This window comes from Cryptomeria japonica, chromosome 3 (assembly GCF_030272615.1).
Source record: "Cryptomeria japonica chromosome 3, Sugi_1.0, whole genome shotgun sequence".
Taxonomy (NCBI): Eukaryota; Viridiplantae; Streptophyta; class Pinopsida; order Cupressales; family Cupressaceae; genus Cryptomeria; species Cryptomeria japonica.
Window position 1 is genome coordinate 467,484,525 of NC_081407.1, and position 12,544 is coordinate 467,497,068.

The window sequence follows — 12,544 nt, forward strand, 5'->3', positions numbered from 1 at the left end:
GTCCCTTCCTGAGGGACAGGAGCGAACTTAAGCATTTTGGTCCTTTGTTGACGTTTGATAATCTTCAATTTGTCTTCAACGGGTTCGATTGACCTCCTTTCTTGCCTTCGAACATAAAATTTGCTTGATCTTTGCCTAGATCGTACCTTATGAAGAATTTCGCTCTGGTCCTTCAGTGAGGGACAGGAGCGAATTTGACCCTCTAGGCAAAACTTCATCATCTCATTGTTTTTGATCAAGTCTGGATGCTCTATCATGCTCATTTCGTCCTTCACCATGCCTTTGATGTCTCGATTCGTCCAAACAAGGTCAGGAATGGCTCAACTAAGCATTTTCGCTCTGGTCCCTTGGTGAGGGACACGAGCGAAATTTGACTTGTCGCACTCTCGATCAGGACAATTTTAATGGAATATAACATTTAAGTATAAGTGACATTTCCTTCTATGTTTCTTCTTTCTTATACTTTAAGTTATATTCCATATATACTTTCAGGATGTTTGAGAGTGGTTTCAGACCTCCAGGAGTTATATTGCAAAATCTAGTTTTTGGAGGTTTTTTCAGTTTCCAGACTTAGTCAAATTCAGGATCAGGGCATTCCAGACTTAGCCAAATTTCAGGATCAGGACCTCACTCAAGCCGGACTTGCTACCCTGTTGATCTCCCCGACAGCACTTCAAGTTATATTCATTTGATAAAATGTACCTCTTTGGACCTTCTCACATCGTCAAGACGTTAAAATCTTGCAAGGACAAAGCAAAATTGGATTTGTAGCTCCGGTCCTTCACTGAGGGACAGGAGCGATTTTGCTCCTACAGGCCAAAATATCATGATTTTACACATTTTATCACTTCACAAGGCGAAAACAAATCATTTGAAATGCCTAGGATCAAAAATCAAAAAAGTCAAAATTTGGTCAAAATTACTCAATTGGACAAAATTCATGTTTCATCATCAACACTTAGACGAATTTAGACTCTGCGTCAACATTCCAATTGAAAATTAGACCATTCTGGCGAATTCATTTCATTCAAAATTTGCATTCTAGAAAAGGAAACTCAAAAGCTCTCAAAAGCGACTGGATTCTGGTCCGAAAAGACGGTAATTAAAACCCTAAGGCTTGACCCTAAATCCAGACAACTAACAAACTAACAAAACCCTAAAAAAAAGCAAAGCGAAAACGAACAAAACGAGCAAAAAACATGGGTCCCCATTTGCAATGGGGCGATGTGTGAAAACGTCACAACAGTACTACAGAACAATGTATAAAATGAAATGACTAGAAGAAAAAAATCCTGAACTACATTTGGGCCATTACAATCTTATCAACTGAAATTTGAAGATCAAGTGAATGGGAATATTCTTGTGTGTAGTATGGCTTAACCAGTGATTGTTAATCATACTTGACATAATTGTCCTCCAAATTTTCCAACTCTACTATATCATGCACTGTTATACTTTTCATGATGAGAGGCTCCAAGCAACAAAGTTCAAACTCTGTTATACTTTTGATGATGAGAGGCTCTAACCAACAAAGTTCAAACTCTGTTATACTTTTGATGATGAGAGGCTCCAACCAACAAAATTCAAACTTATCTGGATGTTAATGAAAATGACTATCACACAACACCACCATCCTCCCAATCTAAAATTCCTAATACCTGATATTCTAGTCTTGCCAAATGTTTTTCTGACTTCTCAATTGCTCGACTCCAACATGCAAGTAGGCGTTTTACCTCTAGGTGATAAAAAACATCAAAATGGGCACACAAGGATGCTTGGTTGTCCAAATGCGTAACTTATGCAATCCACAAACTGGGTACCAGAAACTCTATTGGCAGCACTTCTTCCTTCCCATACACGAGTTGGAATGGTGTATATGTTAGTCCTATATGCCCATAATACATAAGGCACATATTCATCCCAGTCCTTGTGTTCGACATCACATATTTTAATCAATACATTCTCCAAAATTTTGTTCAAAGCCTCCATTGTTCCATTCACTTGGGCATGATAAGGTGTTCCTTGATCGTTGGCTAAAAACAAGGGGCATCAACACCTTGTGATAATAATTTCAAAAGTAAAATAATTAATTGTCTCTGATGTACAATCTCTTGTGGCCACTGCTTTTTCCCACCTTGTATTATAATTAGCAACCATAATGATATAGTTCATGGCATTGTGTTGCGAAGGTGGATCTATTGGCCCAATAAAATCAATAGCCAACTTTTCAAATGGCTCATGAGATAAATTTGTTGTCAAGAGCATTTGATCCTATTGACTAGACTTCCAATGTGTTAAGCTTTAACAAATATCAAAACTATGCACGAAGTCTTGGACATCTTTTTGCAATGTAGGTCAGCAAAGATTTGCTTCTAGCACCTTTTACAATTGTGCATCCTTAATAAAGACCGTCTGCTGGCTTTCATGGCAGTCCTGAAGAATTGCCTCAAGCTCATGATTTGAGATGCAAAAATGTAATATTTCAACCATGTAATGTGATAAGTTGACATGGTGCTACACATTGCTTTTGTTGCACAATTGTGTAACTAGGTGTCACTTGTCCTGTTATAAAAAATGTTGCATTGACCTCCATGACGTCGGATAGTGGATACTATGTCGATGCAGAATAGTTGTGTAGTGGGCAATCCATCCCTACTAGGAATTGTGCTTGTCTTGTCCATTTCTATGAATGAGAAATGATCAGGCCCAGCATGATGCCCTATCTGGGCACACTATAATCTTGAATCAAGTTCGTGAAACAAAATCAACTAGAAACATATTCACATTTAAGAACTAGCTTATCAACCAAATACTTGAGCACTGGATGATCTGTGAAGAACATAAATAGAGTGGCCAGCGAATACTGTCTGAACTTTTGTAAAGCATAAGCAATGGCTAAAGTTCATACTCTATGATAGTATAATTTCTCTCTATAGATGCTAACTTGTGACAGCAAAGGATAGAGGATGGTATAAATTCTTTTCTCGTAGTTGTGCAAGTACTGCACCAATGGCAGTCCTTGATGCTTTGACATGAACATAGAATGGAATTTCTCTTTTGGAAAATTTTAAAATTGCAAGATAAGTGTGGAGGCCAACTTTTGCTTTAAATTTTCAAATTCTTGTTATTAACTTCAAGGGTTTATGATATGCATGCATAATTCTTGACGAATTTGTAGTTATTTTTGATATGTCCCAAAAACACATGCATTTTAGACTATGTATTCAACACCTCCAACATTGAAATTATTGACACTTTTACTGTGTCCACTAGCATCCTATCCTTGCTAATAATGTAGTCCAATAACCCTTACCAAAGGGCACCATGTTGAAGTAGGTATACTTTTTAAAATTGAGTGTAATGTGCAGCTAATCGCACTGTTCAAACATAATGTGCAAGGATCCAATATGATTATACAATCATCCAAATCATAGTAGCATTAATCGTTTGGAGAATTAATTGGCAAAACAAAAGTATAAGAGTTTTTGGAAAAAATGGGAAAAAAAATGTGGAAAAATAGTCAAAAACTATTTTTTTTTAATGTTTAAGGGCATTTCCATAGCATAGAGATATTGTAAGCAAATAAAATAGAAACTTCAACACATGAATTGTATAAATTAGATTTTTGTTGTTTATATTCAAATTTCATATCACTGCACAAAACATCCAACAACAACATAAATAATAAGTAAATGGTGACAGTTGTCAAAATGTCAATTACAATATAGTTTGTGATGTAATTGTTTGTGACTTTGTACAAAATTAACCAATAAACTATGTAAAAACTTTCAAAAAATCAAAGGTAAATATTTAATAGACTATTTATAGATGATGAAGCATGTTTTTAAATAAAATTTCTGTATAAAAAATATAAACAATTTGTTGATATTAATTAATAATTAATAAATTCTTTAATTTATATAATGTATTTTATTATTATCCTTTATAGATTGTTTTAAAAAAATACACTTTTTTGTGTAATAAATTATTATTAAATAATATAGATTTAATCAAATGTAAAGTAAAAATTATTTATGAAATTGATTGAAGCTCAAATTAAATATTAAATACTGTTCTCTACTTTAAAACACAAAATGGGGTATTCTATAAAGAATAATAATAAAAAATATCAAATAAATTAAAGAATACATAATTTTTTTATTATTAATATCAATAAATTCATTTGTATTTTTAATATAAAAAAATTATTTAAAAATTTTTTTTTGGTTAAAACAAAAGAAATTAATAATTTTTTTCCATAAATTTCTTAAACAATACAAACATTTCCAAAACAAAATAAAAATTCTGAAATAAACTAAAGATTTCAAATGATTATTGAATATGAAAGGATTTCTAAATACCTGGAATGCCGCATGTTCTTCCTCCAAATTCTGACTGTGTGTTGCTTCCTATTCGACTATTGTGTTGCTTCCTGAAAAACCCTTGCAATTTCTGCCGATTTCTCCTCTTTCGTGACCATGGACATTGTGAATATGTCGCACGATATGATTCATAGAATGTTTGTGACATTTTTTTACTGTTTTATGGCTGTTTTAGGGTTTTCCTGCCATTTTTTAGGGATCCGGTTATATTTGCAATTTTCCACACGAATTAGACGCAAAAAAAATCGTGGAAAATTGTTGACTGATTTTTCCACAATTTTTTGGGAAAAAATCGGGACCAACAACGATTCGCGATTAAAAGCAACCGATTGCGATTATTCTAGACTATTGCTTCTATTATCCAAATATACCCACAAAAACTTATATGATGAAATCCTTGAATGTGTTGGCAACAATGCTTGAGAATATTGCAAGGGTATTCTTGAGACCAAATGGCATGACATTGTATGCGAAATTACGCTATTCAATAGCAAATATGGTTTTTGCCTTATCATCTTCCTCAGTTTGAACCTTGTGACTTGCAACACTGTGTAGGATTTCTTTCGTGAATAGTATGGGAAAAATATTTGTGACAAAAAGACTTCATTTAGTATGTGACAATCTATGCAAATATGAATCCTTTCACCCTTTTTGATTGAGACCACTATTGGGCCAATCCACACAAATCATCAATTGGAAAATGGCACTAGCTCCAAACATTTTTTCAATCGTCTCTTTCAATGTTATGCACAAGTTTGGGTACAATGTGTCTGGACTTTTGCACTTTGTCAAGTGAAGGATGCAAACCCTTAATTTCTTCACAGTCACGAGGAAACAAATCCAATGGTTGCTATCTTGGGCACATCTTCAAATCCAATATTAGTTTCCACTATCTTGAGTGGCTTAGTGTAGTGCATTGTGTCATCTTTAGCTCCTTGAATGAGGCACTACCCTTCACTTGTCTATACATCAATATCCTGCAACGAATATGCCTTTGCATTCTTTTCTGCTTGCACAATCATTTTATCTTTATGCACTCTTTATTAAGCCTATAACGTTCAACTTAAACTTTAGTCCTCATATCCTCTTCACTAAACAATCTGTGCATTGCTAACAACTTTGGTTGAAAAGTGTTGTGATAGACTATTGAGTGTTTAGTCAACTCTAGGTGTGGGTTTGTAGAAAGTAAATGTATGCTATTAATTGTTGGCTAATTTCTCCCTGGTGGAAATCTCTTAATGAAATTTCTTCTCTAAGTGTATGTTCAAATCTTTGTACCATAGGTTTCTTGCTACAAATTTGTATTAGAGAACCCCATGCATTCTCACATTTGGAAACATGTGAACACGTAGATGATTGCCTAGTATGTTCCAATGCTTGACAAGGCTACACAAGGAAACCCTTGTGAGCATTGCTTGATGTGCCACCCACCATCTTATAGGCTAAGTCACCGTATTCAGCGAATTTCTGCTATCAAGTTTGAAATTCGCCGAACTCAAAAACCCTCTATGAAATTCGTCAAAATTCGTAAGATATTCGTATGGCAAAGGTGACGGATGACGTGTTTTGGTAAAAGCGTATTTTAAACTTGCGTTTTTTAGGTTTTCGTCTCTTTTTTTTAATAAATAGGGTGTCGAACTTAGGATGAACACACAGGTCTATTCGCAGTGAATTTGTTTTAAAATCTGCACGAAGCCAAAGCCGCCACTGAAAGCCGAAGTCGCCGCCCAAAGCCGAAGTTGAAGCCGGAATCTGCCGCCGCCGTTGCTCTGCCTGCGTCCACCACGCTCTGCCTTTGTCCTCCCAACTTACACAGGTATTCCATTAAATTATTAATGACTTCTGTGTGCATTTTTTTAACTTATTTGTTTAAACTTTTGGTATTCGATTCAAAATTTTGGCTTCTGCATAAATGTTTATTCGATTTTCATATTGTATTATTCAGTTTTTAGTTTTTTTATTTTAGTCTAGTAATATCTAATATTTAATGTTTAATATTATATTAATATTGTTTATTTTTCAGTTTTTTATTTTAGTATAGTAATTTTATTTTGTTTTTAAAGTTTACTTATCAAAAATAAAAATTTAGTATTATTTTATTTATTTTTTTGTTAAAACATGAATATATTAAAATAAATGTTTTATTAAAATTTAGTTAATGATTTAAATATTAAATATTATTTTTTTATTGACTCATGCAGATCATAATTAAATGGCTCCAAAAAAATCAAATTCTGAAGTATGGAAACATGTGACTCGGAATGGTGTTCATCTCATTTTTAATAGGTGTAAGAAAAAATTTACTGGAAGTAAAACAAGGGCAAGAGACCACTTGCTTGGTCTTACTGCAGGTTCAGGTGGAGGTGTTGAAGCATGTCTAGACATGCCTGACAAACTAAGAGTTGTTTTAGAGAGAGAGCAATCCTCTTCAATTGTAGGAATGATGAAGGCGACACAAAAAAAACAAAGAATTGAAGAGGATGTGTCCAAGTTCACCTCTATTACGTCTTCTTCCAGTTTTCCCAAGGCCAGAGGTGCATCAAAAGAAAGTGGACATTGAATAGCTTTTGGAAACCAGTAGAAAAACAACAGGTGGATGATGCATTCGCTGATTTGTTCTATACAAGTGCCATCCCATTCAATGTGGCAAGAAACCCTCTTTATCGTGATGCAATCCAGAAAGCTGCAGAGTTTGGCAAAGGGTACACACTTCCAGGTTTAGAGGCTTTGAGGACAACTCTTTTAGAGAGGTCAAAAGATAGAATGACAACAAAATTAGCTGAGGTCAAAGCCTGTTGGAAGATAACAGGTTGCACTATCTTGAGTGATGGATGGTCAGATATATGTCAAAGGCCATTGATTAATGTTTTAGTAGCTTTCCTTGAAGGTGTTGTGTTTTTAAAGTGATTGACACCATGAACCTTAAGAAAACTTCAGAGTATATTTTTCAGATATTAGACGATGTCACTGATAGTGCATCAAATTGTGTGGGAGCTGGGAGGCTGATTGTAGAGAAATATCCACAAATATATTGGAGCCCATGTGTAGCCCATTGTCTAGATTTGTTGCTTCATGACTTGGCCAAATTCCCATGGATACATGAAGCAATTCATCGAGGAAGAGCAATTGCAATTTTTATTAGAAATCATCGTCTCACATTGAGCTTGTACAGGCAACATGTAACTAGGGAGTTGTTGAGGCCTTGTGACACACGGTGTGCTTCAATTTATATCACTTTGAAGAGAGTGGTTGAAGAGAAAGCAGCTTTGAGATCAGTGATTTGTTCCAATGAGTGGGAAAGTTCAGCACTTTCTAAAAGTGCTAAGGGAAAGAACATGGAGCAAATTATTTTAAACAGTAGCTTTTGGGAAAGTGGAGCAAAGGTTTTGAATATATGTGGGCCAATTGTTGATGTTCTTCGCATGGTGGATGGTGACACTCCTTGCCTTGGCATGCTTTATGAAAGCATGGACCGTTGTAAGGAATCTATTCAGAGAGCACTCAATAATGTAGAAGCAGAGTACATGGAGATATGGGAGATAGTTGATGCCAGATGGAAAATGATGCACGCACCTTTACATGCAGCAGCTTGCTATTTTGAGCCTAAGTTATTTCATATTGATAGACAAGCTGATTCTGAAATTATGTTAGGGCTTTATGAAGCCATTAGCAGGCTTGAACAAAATCGAACAACTTCAACTCTAATTAGAGATCAGTGCTGGAAATACAAGAGAGAAGGGTTGTTTGGAATAGAAGCAGCCCAAGAAGATATGTTGCGAGCTGAGCTTTTTGCGTATAGATGGTGGATGAGCTATGGAGCACATACTCCTGAACTACAGCGCTTTGCCATTCGAATTTTGAGTCAGGGAGCAAGTTCATCAGCTTGTGAGAGGAATTGGAGTTGCTTTGACCACATCCATTCCAAAAAGAGGAATAAGTTGCTCCGGAAAGATGGGAGATCTTGTCTACATTCGCATCAATCTAAAATTGTTCATGAATAGATCAGCAAATGATTCCACATCTTCTTCACAACAACAAATTTCGGAAGACATAGCAGCTGGAGTTGAAGATGAGCCTGACTTTTCGGATGATGAATTGGGCAGTGATACCGATGATGATGCTACAACAGCTCAGCCATGTGCTCTTGATGACTTGGAACTTTTTTGAAGTTCTATAATCTTGTCTTTTGATTGTACCTTTTTGACTAAAAGACTTCTTCACACTTTTGATGACTTGTAGCCTTTTTGAAGTTCTAAAGTCTCGACTTTTGATTGTATCTTTTTGACAAAAAACATATCAACAATCGTGATTATCGTGATTTCAAGTGTTTCTTATGGTATCTGAATGTTGCATCTTAGCTCATTGTATCTAAATGTTGCATCTTAAACTATTCAATAAGTAATTGGAAATATTACTTATATTTAAAATAAAAATAAAAATTATATAAGGCGAATTTAATGCCGATTTTTTTTTTGAATTTTTTGCCCTTGCCGAACTTCATCCGAATTTCATGGTTGCCAAATTCGAACGCGGTGACTTAGCTTATAGGTATTGTATTGAATATGTAGGGAACAATTGTCAACCACCCTTTCTTATTTGGAACACATGCTCCATAACTGTGTAATAATCCTTGGGGCTAGATTTCCCATCATATTTTTGTCTTTAAAAATCCAAAGGCACTTGCACTTGAGGATAGCTTGAGAAATATGAACCCACTTCTAAACAATTTTGGGGGTCTTAACTAATCTTAAGGGCATTTGCTTCCTTGAAGGTGTTGAAGTTTCCTTGCACACTAACTTTTCTGATACATTTTTGGTAGACTTCTTTGGCACATGGACCACTTGACTCGTGATAAGTGTTGGTGCAAGCTTTTCCCATTAGCTCATAGTATTCAGCTAACTATCTTTCCATCAATACATTTGAATTTGCCTTAGATGAACTCTCCTAGTTCAAAACTCCTCTCTCAGTTGTCTCTCTTCTATACCAATTATTAGATTTCATAGATGCCGACTTGTATGTTGTATCCAAGGGAATCTTAAGATGCTTAACCTGATAGTGTGCTATTTAAAATGCATATTTGTGCTGGCCTGAAAGGAAAAAAGGGGTGCTAACAATGTTGAGTTTCTCTCCACTTCTGCAATATACGATTCTGTTTTCTTTTTTTATTATTTATTATTAATATTTAATGTGTATTAATAGGTTAAAAAAAAACATTTAAATATAATATAGCTTAATATTAATAAGTTATCAATATAGTTTAATTGTATATATTATATTATTTGTTTTTCGAACAGGTGTATGTAGAATGTACCCAGTCCCCTCAAAAAATTTGTCATACTGGCATATCGTATCTACGTACTGATACCCATACCTGATTCTGATTCAGTACATTAGCAAAAAAAATTCTATTTTCAACAATAAATCACCTTTGAGATTATGTTCATTTTCTTGTTACAGATATTTGCTCATATTTTCATTATCAGAATATCAAAAGAGTCAGGCCAACATAGAAGATTTTTATCATTATTTTAAGACTCTCTTGCTTCAAGGTTGAGGATCTTGGAGAAAGAGAGACATCTGTTTGTATTTAATATGACGTGCATATACTTTATGTATAAATATATTATATACTATTTATATATAATATATGTTTTTAGCTACTGATATTATTTCCGTGATTATGTCATTTTGATTATGATGACAGATTTCCTAATTTTTTGTATTCATAAAATTTCATTTGGCCTCTTGCATGCATCAATGGAATTTTCACTAAAACTTATATGAAATGGGAGCAAATTCTAGATTTTCCAAAACCAGCCCATGTGTTCTGAGTTGTAGATCCCGATATTCAAAGTTCATCTAATGTGTCAGAGATCATGTGTTTAAGCCCTTTTAATGTTTACTACAAGTTATATCTGTAAACAGTTAAATAAGCTATTTGAATTTAAATCCTAATATTTAATAAAATATGGTGAAAATAAATTATTATGGATGTTAGATATAAAATGGACATTTAACATTTTGTCAAATTTGCACACGAGGAAGCTTTTTAAAATAGTTTTCATCTCTTAATATTTTCATTCATAATCAATTCATAGAATTATAGCACTCCTTGATGTCTACATGTATTCTAACTCATTGAACTGCAGGTATGGCTTTACATGCTGCAGGTCTTGTTTTGGCAGTAATTGTACCAGCAGTGCTTGCTTTCTTGAGATTGCTAGTTTCAAATTCAGCCATGGTCTGGTACATGCCCACCTATCACTATATTTATAGTCACTCTCCAAATATTGTGGAAAGAGATAAAGTTTAAACAAAGATTAATATCAGTCTCTCTTGCTCCTGTTTTTCTTCTACCCTGATGTAGTATGTCATAGTCAAATATGAACAAAATATATGTTATAAATTGCAGTATTAAAGTTACCATGAGTCGCCTGCAAAGCTAAATGCATTGGAAATAGTAAAATGCAAGTTGCACTGTTTTGGGAAGTTATCCCTATTTGATTTTCAATGTTTATTTGAATATTTTAATTTGGAAATGCTTGTATGGAATATTGCTTCCTTCTTTGTCAGCTGCACGTAGAACACCATGGAAGTTTTCTACTTAGCTTTTCATGCTCTTTTTTTTTTTCTTTCTAGAAGCACGCGTGGGTCTTTTTTGGAATGTTAGAACCATTTATTTCTGCTTCTAATTGACATTTCTTTGGAATGCAGGTATGCTCATCCTTCGTTGGCACTGTTTATGTTTGTGCCGGGGGCTCTTCTTGGTTTATTGTTACCAAAGGCTGTTTTGGGATGGTCGTTAGCCAATGATCTTTCAGCCATCAGTAAAACTTCTAATGAGGTAACTTCATTTATCAATTTATGTAGCTAAAAATCTGCAAAAGTCACCTATTCATCTTCACGATATTTTGGGACTGACTATTTATTCTATCCTTCTGGACTTGTTAATTTTTCTTCAGTTCCATCGAAGCTACATGGAAGGACTTGTAATGCATAAATACGATATTACAAACACAAACATACTGTGTAAACATTGAAAGAAATCCCATTACTATGAGTGGCATATGAATGTGGGATTTTTTTCACCTTATAAATAAACTTACATTAAACAATGATTCTCCTCAAGACAAACATTTTGATGTGCACAACGCTTAACACTTTTGGAGGCCTACAATTAATGACTTTTCAATGCTTTGAACACTAAAAAAAATAGCAACCTTGAGCAATGAGAAGAGAATGTATGAGTGAGGAATGGGAGGTAGGAACAGTTCTTGTGTTTGTGTTTTGTGTTTTGTTAGTGATATAAAAGACACTTTTCAGGGTGGTTTAGGTTTTGAATGCACTTTTTGCCTTTAATAAAAGAAAAAATGTTTTCTTTAAGAAAAATAAAGTTAACAAATTCCCTCTGTTTTGGCCTGGGTATGCAAAGGCATGTACTCAGGTCTGTACATTCAATATAGGAACGTATGAGACAAAGCCAAGCTGAATGCACTGTCATAGGATGTGCATAGGACGCACTTGGGAGGAATCTGAGCTGTGATCCGAATTTGGACCGGTTTGGTTTGGGAGCCTCCAGGAATCTGAGTGTACTTGGTTAAATATTTTGTTGATTCTTGATTTACTTTGGCTCCCCTTTATGAGTTTAGAGATTTCCCTAGAGTGAACATTTCTAAGTGCATATTTTTTGGTGAACTTGTTGCAATTTTGAAAATATTGGGTGAGCAATGTAGGAACATAGCAATCATTCAGTTGTTAATTAAGGAATTTAGTAAGAATTGATTTGATATCCAAGGAATCTGGCAAGAATTATTTTGGCTTTAAAAGAAACCAAAAATAAGTGAATATCCAATTTGTACAAAATTCTAGCATAAACATGGCTGAAAAGAATGTATGACAAAAAGTGATAGACGATAAGCATTGTAAATAAGTGAAGAGTTTGGCCCCAAGAAAGGATGAAAAATAGGGCAATTAGTGATGAAAAGATGTAGACTAGCTGCGTGATATCGGGAATGCTAGTGTGACTCTAAAAAAATAGTGAAAAATGAGAAAACATCACTGCCTCTAATGATGTCTTGAATTTGGTGCTCTAGTTGTTGTGTGGCTGAAATTGTATCCTTTATGATCATTCCTAGATGCCTTCGAGTCTAGAATGGTTGGTG

At 34.4% G+C, this 12,544-nt stretch overlaps 1 protein-coding gene across 3 annotated transcripts in view; it reads left to right on the plus strand.

Moving 5' to 3' along the window:
- LOC131041381 (uncharacterized) overlaps positions 1-12,544 on the plus strand; it is a 145,608-nt gene that overhangs the window by 75,178 nt on the left and 57,886 nt on the right. For all 3 annotated transcript variants that reach the window (XM_057974432.2, XM_057974433.2, XM_057974434.2), the window contains 2 exons: positions 10,532-10,628; positions 11,097-11,226. In XM_057974432.2, coding sequence (XP_057830415.2) covers positions 10,532-10,628; positions 11,097-11,226 — 227 coding nt within the window. The remainder of the gene's footprint in view (positions 1-10,531; positions 10,629-11,096; positions 11,227-12,544) is intronic.